Below are 18,897 nucleotides of genomic sequence, written 5' to 3' on the forward strand. Positions count from 1 at the left end.
GAGTGTAGCCTGTGCCCTGAATTTTGAAAGGCCTTGGTTTCTTACTTAAAGCTTGTTTTTACTTTCTTACTGTAGGTAATAGAGAAAAATGCTGATCCTGAACAAATGCTCTTATCTTATCTGCGAAAGAGGCGTATCCTTTTCTTGTCTATTCCCTAAAGTCACTCGTGAAAGCCTTATTCAAGCAAAATTTCCGTAAGTTTTAATTCAAGGCTTAATTACCAGATTAAGGAAGTTGTGATTCCTTTAAGATAAATCAACCATACTAAATGATGTCTCTTTCTTAATCCAAATATTCTTCAACTGAGCTGCTGTACTTTTAGCCTAGTTTCTTAACACACAAAGTTATGCCATCAGGCACAATGAGTATGTGTCCGTGTTCCTCCCCTTCTACCTCATGGTCAGTATACAAAAAGCTTGACAGAATAGAAGTCTCCAAGTTCTGTAATAGTCTCTCTCCTGGTAAAGGGGAGATCGTGTGATGAGAACCTGAAGCTGATGGAATTTTGAGGAGCACAAAGGCATCTTCCTTTTGGTGGCTTTGGAACATTAAATTAGCTGGTTGTTGATTCACAGCTTCAGGTTGAACTCTGTTCCAGATTCACAGAAATGAGCACTTCTCTCAGAAGTGTGATCTTTCAGATGAGATGCAAGGCAAATATCCTGACTATAAATGGGCCTTCTGGGAGAAACTGGGATATTGATTTTAGTGTTCCCCTGGAATTTCAGATATACAGCTGGTTTGCCCATTACACATTTCTTCTTTTCATATTTTCGCTTGGAAAACTATTTTTCACTTCCCTTTTCTGTCCCAACTTACTCCTCTTCCAAAATAAGCCATAATCAAGTTTTCTGTTGAGAAGATGATTTTGGTCATGTCATTCCTGAGCTTCAATCTTGCTTTCACTGAAAATTTTGTTCCAATAAAAAATTCCAATAAAATATAGAAAGGAGTCTGATACATATGCTATGATACAAAACTGATTCTATGTTCCTTAGAGGTTTAGGAAAAAAGGTGGTCTCAAGCCTTTGAGCAGAATAAAGACCAGAATGGAACTGCGTAATTATTTTCCCTAATGACAGCATTTTCAGTCCATCTTACAGGAACTAAGTATGGCTGTGGAGGAGGTGGCTGTGGTGCCTGCACAGTGATGATATCAACTTATGAGCCAGCTTCCAAGAAGATACGGTATCCTTAACTGAATATTTTGAAAACCACAGAGAATTTTATGATTGTAGATACCATTTCCAGATATGAAACTTTAAAAACAGAGTTGTAGAACTTGTACGTAATAGTAAAAGAATCTAGAGGAAGGGTCAGTGTAATCCAAGAAGAGAATGCTATTAAAATTACTTTGGTTCAGCTATATTGTAAATTTGCTGAACTATCATACTCAAATGCTTGATTTACTTATATATACTGACAGCCCCTGCAAGGAGGTTTTAGGAGGCATTAATATAAGACCCTTTGGCATGACCACTGGAATGTGGCTCCTCCCTGCAGCTCTGTATGGTAGTTTAACTCCAGCTGGTAACTGAGGACCAGGTAGCTGCTTGCTCACTCCCCCTAGCTGGATGGGGAGAGAAACAGAAGAGCAAAAGAGAAAACTCATGGTTTGAGAAAAGACGTTTTAATAGATAAAGCAAAAGCTGGTTGTAGAAACAAAGCAAAGTAGGTAATTTACTCACTACTTCCCATCGTCAGGCAGGTGACCAGCCACCACCAGGACAGCAGGACACCATCATCTGTAATGGTTATTTGGGAAGGCAAACACAATCACTCCAAACCTTTCACCCTTTCTTCTTCTTCTCTTGGCTCTATATGCTGTACATGATTCCATATGGTATGGAATATGACTTTGGTCATTTTGGGTCAGCTGTCCCAGCTGTGTCCCCTCCCAGTTTCTTGTGTCACTCAGCCTCCTCCTTGGTAAGCTGTGTAAGCCCTTCTCTGCAGTAACTAAACATCCCTGTATTATCAGCAGTTTCCAGCACAAATCCAAAACACAGCCTTCCACTGGCTACTGTGAAGAAAATGAGCTCTATCCCAGCCAAAACCAGCATACTGTCATATCATTGGTGGGAAGGTAGGGTAGGCAGAAGTTTGAGACTTACCAGCCCTTTAATACTGAACTCCATCCCTTTCACCCTACCCACAAAAAGAAATATTTTGAAACTCAAAATCCAAGTTTCATTAAGCTAAAAATTGGAATAAATTGCTTTTAAGTTGAGAAAACTCCAATCAAATTGTTAAGTGGTTACATGCCATTGTGCACTGAAGCGTTTATTAGGTGGGGGGAAAAAGCGTTCCAGTCGTCCTTTTGTACAGTTGCATTACATTGGAATGCAACACAAATGAAAATGTTTAAAGGTAATGAAAGAGCTGAAATTAAAGCAGATGGACTCTTGAAAAGAAACATTTCAACTCTATTAAAAAAACCAAATAATTTTATAAAAATTATTAAATGCTTTGAAGAATTTTCGTTTTGGGGTGTTGTTCCTATTTAGTATGATATTTATTTTACATCAGAATTTGGATCAGAAGTTTGATTATAAACTTGAAGCAATAATTCTTTACTTCCTTCCTACACCAATCTTCCCTTCCCTACCTTCCTCCTCCAAAATACAGTTGACAGATTGCTTGTGGGCAAGAGAGACAAGAGGGCAATTAGAAAAGACTGAACTATTAAGGAAGATGTAAATTCTGTGGAACTGTCCTCATAGATATGTTTTTATACCGGGGACAAGAGACATAGCTAGAAAGTGATCCCTTCTCATTCCAAATGTTGATAGTGGCTGCTTTGTAAGTATGAGCTATGTCTTGGTTGACTGAAAAATAATATTCACACTTGTTTATTAAAATAATATTAATGTTCTTTTTTTTCCTTTGTGTTCCAAAGACACTATTCAGCCAATGCATGTTTGCTTCCCATTTGCTCCTTGTATGGTGCAGCAGTGACTACAGTGGAAGGTGTTGGAAGTACAAAAACCAGGATTCATCCAGTTCAGGTGAGAGTACAGTATCACCATATAAAAGGATTTCTGATTTCTTTTTTGTATGGGATGGCTTTAGTGACAGTGCTTTTAGGGCATGGGAATTTCTTAAGATGGTTGCTTTCCCTGCTAAATGACAACAGAGGACAACATTGGTTTCTGGTGGTTGATTAATCAAGGCTGATGACATATGGCTCATAATGGATCTTACTTTAATATTGACAGTCTGATCAAGTAGTTGGTATGTAAGGATTGTTGGAGTGAGTCAGGCTTTGCTCTGTTTGGGTTAATGGCATATCTTGGACAATGTCTCTGGCTCATGTTTTAGTATAAATGCAAAAAGACAGAAGTCCACTGAAGGTTAATTAGCTTCTTTAGTAAGATGTGCCTGAACATCACGCCCAAAATAATTATTCTCATTTGATATTGCTTAAAGTGTTTTATTCAAAATTCTGATTTACTATGAAGGCAAACTTTTTGTATGGCATCTCCCATTTAAGAGAGCATTTATTAGAATGGAGGTGAGTGCTGGAAGGAGTGCTGTTTGTGGTATTTCATTTCAGGAAAGACTTGCCAAGTGCCATGGCTCCCAGTGCGGTTTCTGCACGCCTGGAATGGTGATGTCCATATACACTTTGCTAAGAAACTACCCAGAACCAACTTCGGAGCAGATGATTGCAGCTCTGGCTGGTAAATATTGCCACTTGTTAGTTTGCAGGTGTGAAGCATTTCTTCAGGTGCTTTGTGTATGTGAGTGCCTGTCTGTGTGAGTACACGTGCCTGCATGCATGGATGATGTACTCTTACAAATTGTGCTTCTCAGCTTCTGCTGCTGGATGCAGACTTTGTATTCCCTGTCATTCTTTTCTCCTGGAAAATGAGACATGGAGCTGTGGATTTTTTCAGGTGTTCAAAACATCCCCATACATGTCTTTTGAAGTGCTTTAAATCAGATGAGCAAAAATGATGTCCTCTTGGAGAAGGACCTGCATCTGAGCATCTCCAAGGTCCCTTTATATCTGGAGCTGGGAATGTCATAAGCCTCACAGGGCAGCCCCTTTGCAGTAGGATTAAAACAGACAAGGCAGAGAGATGCAGACTATCTTCAGTAAGGGAAAGTGTGAACATTTATTGTACGTAAAATAGCCTTCTGTCATCTGTTGTGCTCTAGAGTCACAGTGGAGCCAAAGACATTTCCTGTTGCTGTGTGGTGAACTTAGAGGTGTAATGTTAACTTCTTTCACCTCTAGAAAAAAGTCAGGGGGAAAGAGAACAACATCTTGAGTGGGTGAAGAATATTGTACAATCTCTTATTGTCCTGCATACTGAGCTGTAGCCAGCATTCACTCTAGTGCAGATCTAAAGTATTTCATACTCCCCTTGAAACAAGCATGTTTTTTGTCAGGAGCTGCGGGGTTGTAAGTCTTGTGACACTGTTCTTTTTTTGTGTTTCTGAGAGCTAACAGTTCTCCTTGAGCTTCAAAAACACAAGACTCACATAAAGACATGACATTCTAAAGCCACGTGCTTTAGAGCAAAGCCTTTTCTGACTGATTTCCTTTCTTCAGGGAACTTGTGCCGCTGTACTGGATATAGGCCAATCCTGGATGCCTGTAAAACCTTCTGTAAGGTAAGAAGTAGTGGCAATAGGATTACTAGATTGGGCCTATCAATGTATGTGCATGTACAAGCCATCAAGATTTTCATTAAGATCATCACTTCCCTCTGTTAAGAGATGTAGTTCTGAGTAAATGGCCTAACCCATTACAAAAATTGATTAACACAAATGAACATGGTGTCTAGCCTGGATTATGAAGACTAATCTGAAGTAACTCCATGTGGTTTACTGTGGGTTAGTACTGGCATGAATAAAAGCAGAATTTCAGTCCAGGTTCTTAGTAATTTGTCATGCAATGCAATGTGTCAGAAACCTACAGAGAAGAAACGGGAGTGAACAGTTGGTAGAGGAAGCAATACAGACCATCTACATCTGCTTTCACAATGTCAGCTGAATTCCACATAGTAAGAATTATTTTGTATTAAGGATTTCAACATCTGATGTTTTAATTTTTTTTTTTTTAATATCACTTCTTTAACACTTAATCCTTCTAATTCAGCTTGTTCTTAAGCTTCATCTAGAACTTTATTGAAATACAGAGTCACTCTTATCAGATTTAACTCACTGCCATTCTGGGCAGTATTTCACTAATGGGATATTCCTATTTTAGGAATCCATTTGTTGTCAAAGGAAAGCGAATGGAAAGTGTTGCTTGGATCAGGAAGGTGATTTGTTTGACAACAAAGAAGAGAAGGTAAAGTTTTAAGTATATTACCTACCCTGCTTCAATATAAAACTTAGAGAATGAATATTGCATATATTATTTGAAAAATAAGACATTTTATTATTCCTCACAAGAAATTTGGAAATATTTTGAAAACTGGAGGATTCTATATGTATATTTTTATGAGAAGGCAGTGCCTATCAGATAGTTGGTATAAGGCAGTTTGGATCTCCAGAGCTGAGATTTGAACAGCTCTTCAGGTTCAGTAATATTAGTAGTCTCAGATCTACCCATACAGTGAGAACTACAATGTGCAAGACATTCAGGCATATGTGAAATTTGCTTAAATCGATGATCAGTGTCTAAGTACTGATCTCTTAGGAAAACTGCTGACTTGAGTCTGAAGAATTGATATGCCCTTAAAAATTAGAGCCATGATTGTGATTTTATGTGAAACATCTTGTCCATACAAGTATTTCACTTTGTTCTCAATTTTCTTTCAATAGTATCTGATCTGCTTCTTTGGGTTTTGAGTACTCTAGGTTGGCATGAAACTACTTTGTTATAGTAGAACTACAGGAAGCCTGTACTTAGTCCTTCAGTTGCTTGCTTCTCAACTGTCATTTGTGTTAGCAGTAAAATTCAAGAAAATGTTATTGAACATTTCTTTCACCTCAGCACCTCCAAATGATGCATGGTGATTTAATAACAAATCCAAAGGATAATGAAATGGCTAATTTTTTACTGACTTCACTGGGAGTCTCCTGGTTTGGTTTTGCTTTTGCTTTTGTTGTTGTTTTATGAAATTAATGATGAGAGAAAACTCTTGCCCTTTGCATGTCTTCTTTTTAAGGTCTCCACTAGCCTGTTTTCGACAGATGAATTCCAGCCCTTAGATCCCACCCAGGAGCTTATATTCCCTCCAGAACTAATGGTAATTAATGGTAACTTTTACTACTTATAGACTATTCTTAAGATCTGTTCAGAATTAATTCTTAAGTCCAGCTTAGCAGTAATTCATCAGAAAAAATGTCAAAATATTTTAATGTCCAACCATTATTATACTTCTTTTTGGTTTTTTGTCCAGTAAGCTTTTTGAATATTCACATACAAAAAAAAAATCATATTGGGAAAATGAAGGTGCAGATCTTGGTGTTAGAGAAGATGAAGAAGCAACCTAAACTGGGTTTTCAGTCCAGGAGCTGAAGATACATATACTTTACAGTAAACTGAATGGCAAACACTATTTAACATTGGAAAACAATTTTGTGGCTTAACAGTTTTGTTAGTCTTTTCTGAGATAGCCACCCAGATCAGGGAGTGTTTAGCCCCAGTGATTAAGGAATGTCAAAGATATAAATAGCTGGAATGGAAAGTGTTAGGCATCCCTAATTATTGGCAGTAGTATTTGCCCTAGAAAAACTGAAAGCTGTTTGTTTTACTTTATTGTCAGTGTAGAGATTCAAAGCCAAATTCTCTGTAGTTAGCTGACTGCTTCTGGAGAAATGTTGATAACTGTAGGATGGGAGTTCTTGACTGTGTGTTTGTACCAGCACTGGTTCACAAGCTGTCTCCAAGAGATCAGTGAACAGTGCTGGAACAGCCAGAGACACTTCAGTGCATGCATAATCTAGAAAGGGATGCTGCTGTCAGTGTCATTGGTGACCTCCAAGCAAGCTAAGTGGGCAACACCTCCCTAAGTATTTTTATCACTTTTCTAACAGTTTTAGCAATTGCTATTCCTACATCTTTTGCTTGGGGACTATTTCTTATCAATCTTGTTTATTACCCCATTGGAATTACTTGAAGACATTTCACCCACACAATCTAGAATTTCACCACTGTGCAAAGATCCAGCATAGTATTTCTGTCCCATTTTTGTCCAGTTTTGAAGGATTATGTAGAACTGCTGTTGAGAACATTTTTGACTTTCAGTCTAGTGTCTATTAGACCTCACACCTGTCTATATATCTAAATATTTAAATCTGCCATGTTTCTCCATCAGAGAATGGCAGAAAATCAACCAAAAAGAACTCTGCTTTTTCGTGGGAAGCGAGTGACATGGATTTCTCCTGTAAGCTTGGATGAGCTACTGGATCTGAAAGCTGCCCATCCTGAAGCACCTCTTGTGGTTGGGAACACCAGTGTGGGTATGTATGTGATCAGAATGGCTCCTGTTGCTGTATTTCCAGTGTGCATGAGAGGAGTGGGGCTACACTTGTTATTCTTTTTGCATCTTCATCCTTAAGCTTACATTCCACTATGTGGGAGTCATCATTATGGAAAAACCTTTTGTCTAAGTCTATTCTTATGTTGTAGGACCTGAGATGAAATTTAGAGGTGTGTTCCATCCAGTTCTTATTGCTCCCGCAAGGATCCCAGATCTGAATGTGCTGAAATACACAGATGATGGTTAGTAGACTTTACTTTATTCAGAAATAGGAGATTTCGTTGCAGTAAGGAATGCTGCACCATTCCATAGCACTGAAGGTGTGAAATGCTGTGCAACTCATTCCTAAGCATGCTTGGTTCTTTCCCAGGTCAAGGGGGCTGTTGCCAACATTCCAGTGCAGGATGGCTTTGTCTTCGCAATGCAGTGCAGAGCTGACCAGCAATATTAACTTGGGCCTTAGTGCAAGGGTGATTATTCTGGTAATACTGGTTCTGGTGCCAAGTCATGCAGTATGTGCTTTCTGATTGCTGTGCTGGGCTCTGCAGGTTAGCCGAGAGAGACCCATACAGAACCACAGTGAGAGTTAGCCTGTGGCATGCTGTTTACATTAGAAAAAGGCTGTGATTAAACTGGCATTGCTAATATGCATTGACTAATCTTGTTCTCAATCATAACAGCATTAATTATAATAGGTTAAAATTTTGTACCTCAACTTACTTGTTTATAAGCATGGAGGTTTTTTTAGTTAAAATTAGACCCAGGCTTTGGGTTTTAAATAAATTCTGGTGGATTAGAAATACAACTAGAAATAGATTTCAACTTACTATAATAGTCTAAATTAATTGAATAAAAATTACCTTGTACAAGTTTACAGCCAAAGTTTTAAGGAAAGTCATATCTGATGAAATTACTTCCTATATGCCTGAAGCCACTTTTTTAAAATGGTGAACTGTGTTTGATAGTTCTGTCATTGCATTTAGAATACGTATTTTATTTCAGATCGGTCATCCAGTTCTATTCAAAAACTAGTTTTTCCTTAGCTGAAAAGTAGCTAGAAATTGAAAAGAAGCTGGGAGAATGGTTACTGCTTTATTAAAGTGTGTAAATAAAACCTACATATGCAAAGGTGAGACTTACTAGTTCAAAAACAAGAGATATGCAGTTCAGTTTGCTAGCCAGAAATAACATTTCCTCTCCTTAATCAGATTTAAATGCAAAGCATGTTTTGATTAAATTTTGCTTTTAAATACAAAAAATTTAACATTGCTTTGCTTGATTAAAATTAATTAAATTTATATATATTTTCATTTATATTTTTTATTGAATCCCAGTATTCACTGAAAACATACATCTATTATGCAAATAATTATTTTGAATAGAAAGGAACTGTGTACCATTTAAAAGAAAATTAGAAGTATAATCTTACAAAAAAAAATCTTTAATAAATGCATACAAGTTGTCTTTCTAGTGGGAAAAACAATACTATCTTCATTGTTAGGACCGTTAGGGGTTTTGTTGCCAATGCTACCTACCCACACCTTAGAAGAATACCTAAAAGGTACATATGCAAAGCTAGATCAAATTACAGTGAAAATCGTGCTTAAAAATAGGAAGAGTCTGTTGAAAGCATTTTGAAGCTGACTCGCCTTTGTGTGAAACGTCTCCTAAACGTTTACTCAGTCAAAGCAAGATGCAAGGGAAAGAGTTGGGATTGCAAGGTGCAGCTGGAAGCAGAGAAAGGATTTCCCTTTATGCAGAAGAGGTGAGGTATTAGTTCATTCTCATCATTTCTAGAGATTTCACCCTCAGTCTCCTGAAATGAAAGGTTCCAGTTCCTTTAAAATGCAAAGGCCCCTTTCCTTTTATCTGCCTGTAGCCCACGTGAGCTGTCCTAGTCTACAGTCTGAACACACTTTAAAACCCAGGCAGTGAAGCGATGCACACATTACACTTCCATCATCTTTTGGTTACAGGATTAACTCTGGGAGCTGCCTGCAGCCTCTCTCTAGTGAAAGACACCTTGACAAATGCAATTGTGGAGTTCCCTGAAGAGAAGACAAGGGTTTTCCATGCTGTCTTGCAGCAATTAAGAACTCTAGGAGGAGAACAGATAAGAAATGTTGCTGTATGTTGTGAATGACTTGCAATTAAAATTTGAAAAAATTGTAATAAATGTGAAATTGATCCTGACTACATGCAAAACTTGCATTTTAAGTTTTGATTTTGCCATGAATTTTCTATCAATACCTCTTTTTTGAGCTTTCAATATGTATAAATGTACATATATTCTGCATGTCTTATTGTCACTTAACATAAAAATATGAAGGTTATAGAGAAAGGTAACATAAATTACTTTCTTTTTTTCCAAGTCATTTGGCGGAAACATCATAAGTAGAAAATCAACCTCAGACTTGAATCCTGTTCTGGCAGCCAGCAACTGCATGCTCAATCTGGCTTCAAGAGGTAGGATGAAATAGCCTGTCTCTGTACCATAAATGAAGTTTTAAGTGTTTAAAGGACTCATGGAGGTTTAGGTTCCTTGCAGAATTTTGTCATCTTCTCTTCTGAAAAATTTAACTTTCATAACATATATCGTAGAACAACAAGTATGGTCACTTTTAGAATAAAATATCAGAAGGAAAAAGCAATAGCATTTCTTTCTTTCTGGACTCCTGGAAATGTTCAGAATCTCAGGGGAAAAGCAAACAAAGAAAAGAAGAAATAAACCCAAAACCTAAACAACAAAAACCCCACCCCCTAATAATTTTTTACTTTTGCAGCATTTCTTTGCCACTCTGTTTGCTTCCTCATTTTTTATGTTTTAGAATGAAAGGTAGTAAAGACAGCAGCTGCAGGGATTTGGAACAGATTGACAGGAGTGAGGGTGGAAAATCATGGCAGTGTCGAAAGGGAGGATTACAGAATGGGGATTGACCTCTGGGTACTTTTTTAGGAATCTGGTATTATGATGTTATGGAAGATGGAGCAACTATTTGAATTTATAGAACATATCACTGATAAGTTTTTATGGACACTGTAGTGGTTATTTACTCAGGAAGGCAGCAGGTATTTCTTGCCAACTAAAATACTATTGATATGTGTTAATTGCACAATTGTATGGAATTTTCTGGATTTGGGATTTTTTTTTTTAGGACAAAAGCGACAGATTCCTGTGAGTGATATTTTTGCAGATGGAGTTGATAACAATACCATTACACCGGAAGAGATCTTAGTCTCTATCCATATTCCCCATTCTAGGAAGGTAAGTTGTTAGTTTGTTTAGATTTGCTTTAAGCAGAGTTAAAGACTATGAAATAAAGAGCAGAAGGGGGCATAATCCATCTGTTTAAACTAGCAGTGTTACTGCTAGCTTTCTGAATTCCTTATGTTTATTCATTTCAGTGCCATACTGTCTCTCACTTTCAGCCAAAAAACACAACTCAGCAGGTAGCTGGCGATGCTATATAAAGAGTAAAATTTAGACAACGGTTTGTCCTAAAATGGTGAGGGCAATAGCAATTGTCTAGATCCCCTACAGAAAGGGGTCTTGGACAAGCTGCCATAGTGCTTACCAAAGCAGGCTGTTCACCTGTGATATGGCTGGCATCAAGTAGGTAAAGCACTGTTGTCTCTTGAGGATTTTTCTTTAAAATGGGATAAGATTGGATGTGTGTGTGGCAGTTCCATAAATGTTGTTGAACTGAATGATAGTCTTTAACTGATACTGGGTTTGCAAGAGTGGATAGGGGATCTTCTAAGAGAATTATGGGTCCTGTTATCTGAATACTGAAGTTTGGCAATACTTTGAAGCCTCTAAACTTATGGCCTTGTTATAAATACAACTCCACTCCACAAGATCCCTGTCTTCCAGCTATTTACCATGAAAAATCTAGGTCATCTGAACTGTATAGGTGATGGAGGATTGGGTATGAGTTGCTAGAAAATCAAAGATGGTAAAGCTACTGAAAGGTCAAGAGAAGAATGTGCATGGTCTTGAATGCTCAGGAAATTGAATTTGTGCTTTTCATTTTTTGTTCTCTTGCTTCACATAGTGCAATAACAAGTTCCGCTTTCAGATACTTACATGTCTGCACTTCATCTTGCTCAGGGGGAGTATGTCTCTGCATTTCGACAAGCACCAAGACGGGAAAATGCTCTTCCAATAACCAATGCTGGGATGAGAGTCCTTTTTGAAGAAGGTACAGACATTATAAAGGATCTAAGCATTTTCTATGGAGGTGCTGTCTCGACAACAGTCTGCGCAAAACAAACCTGTTGGACACTTATTGGAAGGTAAAATTTCTCTGTCTTGTCTGTGTCTCTGAGTAAATGGACTTTGAAAGCTTTGGTTCATGTTCCTTGGGACATGAAAATGCAGAAGGATTTCATTTGCCTGACTGATGCCTTGTATGTTCAAGTGAATGATCAAGCCTTAATGATGACTTTTCAGGATTGTTACATTTTGGAGTTTGCACACGAACTCCAGTGTGAATTATGCAGAGAGATAAGACAGATGAGCTGTGAGATAGGTGGATGAGGTACACATCAGTCAGTTGTGCACCTAAATCCAAATATTGGTAAATTACGCTGTATCTTTGTACATTTGATAATCCCCTCATATCAGTGTTCGTGAGTCTTTCAGCTTGTGTCTAAAAGCTACACAGTTTGAGAAGTTCAGATGTGCCCAATAAAGTTAGAAGCACAAAGTCAAGTCTTCACTTTTTCAATACCTCTTCATCTACAAGGTCCCAGTAATCTCAAGAACTAGTCCCCGATTTTCCCTCCCAGTTTGCAGCACCTTTCCAAGCTTTGGAGGAAAAAAATTGCAAATAATTCAAGCAGCATAAAAACAGCACTAAACAAAGCCCCACTGGCCTGTTTTGCCATTTAATATGCAACTGTTTCATTAGTTGAAGTGCTCATTATTTTTTGATCCCTTACATGATTAAATTTAGTCTAACAGACTAATGTTTTGATATCTAGGGCTGTGTAACTACAGAGAATTAACAGTGTTGAGATACTTGAAGAAGACAGCCCTTTCAGGAAATGTAACAACTAATTAGATCCCTTGAAAGTATCTACATTTTGCATCTATATCTTCTTTTCTTCAAATGTAGGATACTTTCTGTAATATGGTGAGAATCTGTAAGACAGCTAAAGCAGCTTTAAAGCTGTAATAGGGTTTGTTTAATTATTAATTTGTTTATTTTAAAAATGCTGGCATAGCACTTAATTCCATTTACTTACAGGAGCTCAGTTCTGTGAGCAGCATTGATCCACATCATTTTAAAAATTGTAGACATTAATAGAATCAATATTTTGGCTTCACTGTGAGCAGGATTATGCCTGTGGTCCATGGTACACATATATTACTGCAATTTGTATTTACTTTTTTATTAGTCCTGGTCTGATTGTATCTATTATTCTTCCTAACAGACACTGGAATGAAAAAATGTTGGATGAAGCATGCAGACTAGTTCTTAAAGAAATTGCTCTTCCAGGTTCAGCTGGAGGTGAAAATATAGACTATAAGAAAACTTTGATGGTCAGTTTCTTCTACAGATTTTTCCTGGAAGTATCGCAGTCATTGAAGACAATGGTAAATTAGTTCATAGAATCATAAAATCACAGAACATACTGAGTTAGAAGAGACCCATCAGGATCATTGAGTCCCACTCCTGGCCCTGCACAGAACACCGCAGGAGTCCCACCATGTGACTGATAACATTTTCCAAAGCTTTTTGAACTCAGGCTAGGGGCTGTGACCACTTTCTGGGGAGCCTGTTCCAGTGCTCAAACACTTTCTTGGCAAAAAATCTCATCCTGATATACAATCTAAAGCTCTCCCCACTTGGCTTCGTGCCATCTTCTCGAGTCCTGTCACTGGTCAGCAGAGTGAAGAGCTTGGTACCTTCCCCTCCACTTTCTCTGGTGAGGATCTTGAAGACCTCAGTGAGGTCTCTCTTGAGTCTCCTCCGCACTGAGCAAACCAAGCATTCCCCATGTGTGTTCTTGTGCAAACAAATAAAAGGGGTGTTCTTGCTTTCTGTTAGTGCTTGCAATGTGTACAGTGTGCTAAATCGTTGTCTTTGGTGTTCAGAGCTATACAATAACTTAAGTGTTTAACTCCTGAAGAGATTGATAGAGAGATGCCCATTTAAATTTTAGATGCTCAGATATCTTTACCTTGGACATTAGGCTTTAAAAGACATTTGAGAAATACTAATACAACAACATATCAGTACCGAGCTCTCAGGCCCAAGGAAAATATACAAGAGATCTTTATCTGTCTGTAGTTCAAAACAGAAATAGATTAAATAGAAATAAAGGCTTTGGAAAACAACTGTAGATGTTAAACCAACACTCCTTTTATGAGCTGTTGACTGGGAGATGAGGACACTAAAATTTCGCTTGCCAAGACATTCTAGGTGTAAGTTACTTTTCTTTTTGTCTTAAATATATTCTTACAGAGAAAAATATCCCTTATATGTTTTTCTTCTGTGTTACCTTGAGCTCTTTCCTCTAAATTGCCATTACTAGGTAATTGACTATTACCAGGAGTGATTCTGGGCCCATTTTGATCTGACCTCAAAACAAAGCTCCTCTGCCTATCCCTACTTTACATTGCTTACTTTAAAAAGCATATTTGTTGAATCCAATATATTTTAAAATATTATTTAATGAAATCTAAAACCTCTACATTGTTTTCAAATTGTTATTTTAGAGCCTTTCCAGTTTGAGTCTGGAAAGACTTCCCTGTATAAAGACTTTGTATTTGATTTTGGTTGTTGGCTTTTTTAATTGGAACATTCAAAATGTGAGTTTTAGTAGTAATTCGCTTCCTTTTCAGGATCCTTGCCACTATCCTGGCATACCTATGGAATACAGAAGTGTCCTACAAGATTTCAAAACCAGAATGCCCCAAAGTATCCAAATGTACCAGGCAAGTGATTTCATTCTGACATTGTTTTGTGCTTCATAAGAATTGGTAAAAAGTCACGGTTCAAGCATGAGACTTGGTGTGAAGGTCAGGTACAGATTTTCCTAAAGGACTGGAAGCAAGAGGCTTTTAGTGGTTGTTTTTAATTGTATCTCAGTTGGAGAATTCTTGTTTGTAAAATAAGATTCTTGGGATACTCACTTTTTCTAGACAGTTCTTTAAAGATAAATATGCTAAGCAAACTCCATTGTCAGACTGCTTAAAATTGGTATATTTCAGTGTGCAACCCAATTAGAGAGAAATTAGATGAAAACAAAAAACACTGAAAATCCGATATATATATAAATATACTATAGTATAGCTACAATATTCTTGTCTCGAGATCTCAGAGGGCTCTTAGGTCTTACTGTAGATTTAGGAATTAAGATGGAGTGTGATGGCTGTCTGCTCAAGTTAACACGAGCAGGTTGTCCTAAATCAACAGTAGAGAGCAGCAAAGGACACATTTGGTATTTTCTGAGCTCACCGTATAAATAGATTATGGTGGAAACACCCACAAGGATTTTTGATATTTTGACGCCCTCAATACACAAGTCAAAATATCCAGCTTTTGAAAACCTAAAGAAAAATTCAAATGAAATATAGGTAAATTTTTTTTTTTTGAATTTTTGGATATTCCCTAGAATAACACTTTACCTTTAAGTACTTTAAATTTGTTCAAGTTGTTATCTTCAGTTTCCTTCAGAGTTATTATTATTCTTATTAAAAAAAAAAAAAAAAAAGACTGCAGGCAATAAGAGGGGCCAGGATCAAGGAGACTATTTCTTTGTGACTTTTCCCCAATTTATTCCCCATCTGTAATAAAGTGACTGAACAACAGGTATTGAAACAATTTGTTACTCAGATCAATTGGCGCTGAGCAATAGAAATTTAGAAACCCAGAAAATCTGAGTTTTTCTGCTTTAAATTTCTATCTAGATTTTGTAAGACTGTGTTTTTTGTCTGCACTCCTTCATTTGGACATTATTAAGCTTTTAAAATTAAGAGGAAAAAGTGAATGTGTATCCTGAAATCCAAACACCTTGTCATTCTGCTGTGGAAAAGTTGAACTGGTTTGGCTGAGACATCCATTTGAGGAACTTTAGGCAGTCGAGTGAAGAGTGTTTGTTCTTGACTTTGTGCCAATAGCAGACGGTGTACCAGAAAGTGCAGGAGGTAGGAGTGTGTAGCCAGAACACCTGTGTGCTGGAAGCTTTAGGAGTAAAAACATTTTAAGTTGTAGGCTATTAACTAATTCTAAATGTAGAAAAGGGAAAAGTTAGCATGAATACTGACCCAAAAATTGGAAAGGTGTTCTGGAAGTTGGTAACATTAGTTGATATGGCAGATTTAACTGGAAACACTGAATTAATTTTCAAAAAACTTAGCAAAGTAAGATTAATAAGACACTAAATTCATACATGGGTGCAAAGAAATAATTGGGCAGAAAATATTTAGACAACATTTTCTCACTGATTTACATTGATCAGTTGCAATCTTTCAGTGAGGAAGACAAATCCTAGAAAGGATTGCAAATAGCTCACAATACACTACCAGACGCTGATAACATTCAGAGCAGAATCTTGTGAGAATAATTTGGAAAATTATCAAAGCTTCATGACACCATTCAGTAAGGGAGGAAACTGTCCTTCTGAAAAAGTGCTGGGTTTGTCACTTTGATATAAATAGTTAAGAAAAAAAATCCAAGTAAACAAACCCGTGCGGTGCTCTCAGAAGGGTACATAAGAGAAGAAAAGCGGAAAGAAATCCCCAGGAGCAGCAGTCACATCCTGCAGCCACATCTCTTTCAATGTTGAACCACAAGATGATAGTATGAGCAGTTGTTTGGTCATCAGATTTTCTGATTGCTGTAAGAATAACAGGACTGTTCTTTTTTTAACTGTTTGAGGGTGCTGGGTGTGTGTTTTTGCCTGTACAGGACATAGAGCCGAGTCAGTCTCCCCAGGACCCTGTCGGACGGCCCATTATGCACCAGTCTGGGCTAAAGCACGCCACTGGTGAAGCAGTCTACATTGATGACCTTCCTTCTGTGGATGGGGAGCTTTTCCTGGCTGCCGTCACTAGCTCCAGAGCTCATGCTAAGATTATGTAAGTGTTCACAGTGGACCTGAAGAAAGTGTTATCATGAATTGCTGCCTCAGATTTTTAGAGAGACTAATGAGTCACGTGTACAGAACAGCATGCCTGATACCTGCAGGCAAATCCATGCTGGTAGCAGTATTGGTGCACTAGTAGAAGGGTTTGTTAGGATTTAAGTGTCTCACCCCATTTTACTGTACTAGTAAGAGTGAACTGTTTCTGGTCCATAAGCCAGCCCAGAGCTAGCCTAGCTACCTCTACAAAGCGCTTAGCTGTGCAGTGCAAGCAGACTTTGAAATTCAGTGTTACCAACACTGCTTTGAAGCCTCACCTCTATGATGAAAGAAGAAAATTGTTCAAAATGTAGGAAATAGTGTTGCAACATTGCAGCAACAAGGTGGCAAAGCTCATACCAGGCTTACAGGAGAGAAGGGGGAAGAAGAGGATTTTATTTTGCAAGAAAACTGTTTTCACATATGCTTTTATTCTGCCAAGATACACCTATTCTAGCAGTTTGTTCAACATTTAGGCACCAAGACATATTCAAGTGATCTAGTTGTGATTAATTGTCATGACAGACAGGACTGGGGCTTCTAACTACAGAGTCCTTGTCATATTTCCTGGCTTATTCTTAGGTCAGTGCTGGGTTTGGCAGCCCTCTTTTTGGTACCACCACAGAACTGGCATCACCCCCATCTCTGTGAGTCAGTAGGATCTATTCAGTCTCATTTGTCTTCTGATCTCAGTGTCCAGAGAAGATGCCTGTACATGTGCTGGGATCTGATGACCTGCTGAACTAGATGCTATCAAAATATGCCATTCCTGTAGACCTTCTGCTGTTCCTTCTGATCCTTCTACACCTAGGCATTTCCATTCCTTCTCCATTTATACTGATCTTGTCATTTCTGTTATATCTCTCTACATGAATCCTCCACCTGAAGGTGCATATTTGCATCTTTAGGTGTATGTGTAGGATGTGAGGTCTCAGAAAGTTGCAGTTGTAGTATCATGATAGTGCACTGATCTTTATTAAACCGGTGCAGTTCAGGCAATCTAATGAGCCAATGATTGTTGTATCTAAAGTATCTCCTAGAAATGAAGCAGATTAGTAGAATCTTAATTTGTCTTTTACCTGCACTTCTTCACATGCCAGAGACAGAAAGAACAGGTGTGTAAGCCTATGAGCAGATCTCAGTAGTACAAGAAATATACTTCTGTGTTGAAACCCCTTCCTCTGTGAACACTTTGTAAAACTAATGAATTACACTTCTCTCTTCTCATATCCCAATCAGATCTGTAGATACCTCAGAGGCTCTAAAAGCAGCAGGTGTGTTCGATGTCATAACAGCTCATGATGTGCCAGCTGCAAATGAGTTTTATTTTTCTGATGATCCAGAGATTATATTTGCGAGAAACAAGGTATAACTACAATCTTTTTACAACTGATTTTCTTAATTTTAACTGTTTTTTACTCCAGCCTTCCGTTCTCCCACTATCCATTTCTGAATACAGTATTTTCCTTGATTCTTTAGTTACAGTGGTATTTTTGTAATTTGTTAGCTTCATGGATGATCTAAAAATACAAAAATCCTAAGTCAAAGAAGACTTTTGAACAGGAAACATAAGTAGTGTTTATGTAAAAAGAAGAATACCAACAGCCCGTACGGGAATTGTTTGAATCCACCATACCATTATGTGATGTGTGTTTTACAGGTGATTTGTGTGGGTCAGATTGTCTGTGCTGTGGTTGCAGATTCAGATGTTCATGCCAAACAAGCAGCTGCAAAAGTGAAGATAGAGTATGAAATGCTGGAACCAGTAATTTTAACAATTGAGGTACTAATAATTTCTTCTGCCTTTTAATTTTTTTACTGATTTAATTAATGGAAGCAGCAGTTCACACTCTTTAGTTGCTTTTTAAATAGGATTTTTAAAGAAAACAATATGAATATGAATATGAGCATCCAATTAACCAGTCTGAGTATCTCCCTGTAAATAAATTTTTAACCTTTTCTCTAATTTTGACCACTTTTGATAGACAGGCAACAGTTTCAAAAGTATGCAGGTGTCACAAGTTTTACAATAATAAACATTAGAATGCAAAAAAAAAAAGAACTCTCCTAATGTTCCCAGTGAGGAAAAGGCAATGAGCATGCTGATTTCTAATTTTTTGGTAGCTACCAGCTGGTCAGTCAGCATGTGTATACTGGCTAACAGTCAGCTCCTGATTATCTCTAGCATTTTTATCTGTTGTCTAGCTTGAAAGCTAGGCTGGAGACATAGAAATTGTTGAGGGAATATGAAGGAAAGGTGTTAGGATGTACAACATTTTAGAAATGTAATGTGGGAGTCCCAGGGAATATGGATTT

The 18,897-nt window shown here is 37.7% G+C and overlaps 1 protein-coding gene across 4 annotated transcripts in view; it reads left to right on the plus strand.

Annotated features, from left to right (window-relative positions):
- AOX1 (aldehyde oxidase 1) overlaps window positions 1-18,897 on the plus strand; it is a 39,818-nt gene that overhangs the window by 979 nt on the left and 19,942 nt on the right. For 3 of the 4 annotated variants that reach the window (XM_048309577.1, XM_048309574.1, XM_048309575.1), the window contains exons 2-19: window positions 76-133; window positions 1,093-1,189; window positions 2,901-3,009; window positions 3,558-3,684; window positions 4,563-4,624; window positions 5,223-5,306; window positions 6,130-6,210; window positions 7,282-7,426; window positions 7,596-7,688; window positions 9,423-9,574; window positions 9,819-9,912; window positions 10,602-10,711; window positions 11,558-11,742; window positions 12,886-13,048; window positions 14,300-14,392; window positions 16,368-16,537; window positions 17,821-17,947; window positions 18,242-18,364. In XM_048309577.1, the coding sequence (XP_048165534.1) occupies window positions 76-133; window positions 1,093-1,189; window positions 2,901-3,009; window positions 3,558-3,684; window positions 4,563-4,624; window positions 5,223-5,306; window positions 6,130-6,210; window positions 7,282-7,426; window positions 7,596-7,688; window positions 9,423-9,574; window positions 9,819-9,912; window positions 10,602-10,711; window positions 11,558-11,742; window positions 12,886-13,048; window positions 14,300-14,392; window positions 16,368-16,537; window positions 17,821-17,947; window positions 18,242-18,364 (2,073 nt within the window). The remainder of the gene's footprint in view (window positions 1-75; window positions 134-1,092; window positions 1,190-2,900; window positions 3,010-3,557; window positions 3,685-4,562; window positions 4,625-5,222; window positions 5,307-6,129; window positions 6,211-7,281; window positions 7,427-7,595; window positions 7,689-9,422; window positions 9,575-9,818; window positions 9,913-10,601; window positions 10,712-11,557; window positions 11,743-12,885; window positions 13,049-14,299; window positions 14,393-16,367; window positions 16,538-17,820; window positions 17,948-18,241; window positions 18,365-18,897) is intronic. The other variant, XM_048309576.1, reaches the window with a different exon arrangement.

Source organism: Corvus hawaiiensis, chromosome 7 (genome assembly GCF_020740725.1).
Source record: "Corvus hawaiiensis isolate bCorHaw1 chromosome 7, bCorHaw1.pri.cur, whole genome shotgun sequence".
NCBI classification, from domain to species: Eukaryota; Metazoa; Chordata; class Aves; order Passeriformes; family Corvidae; genus Corvus; species Corvus hawaiiensis.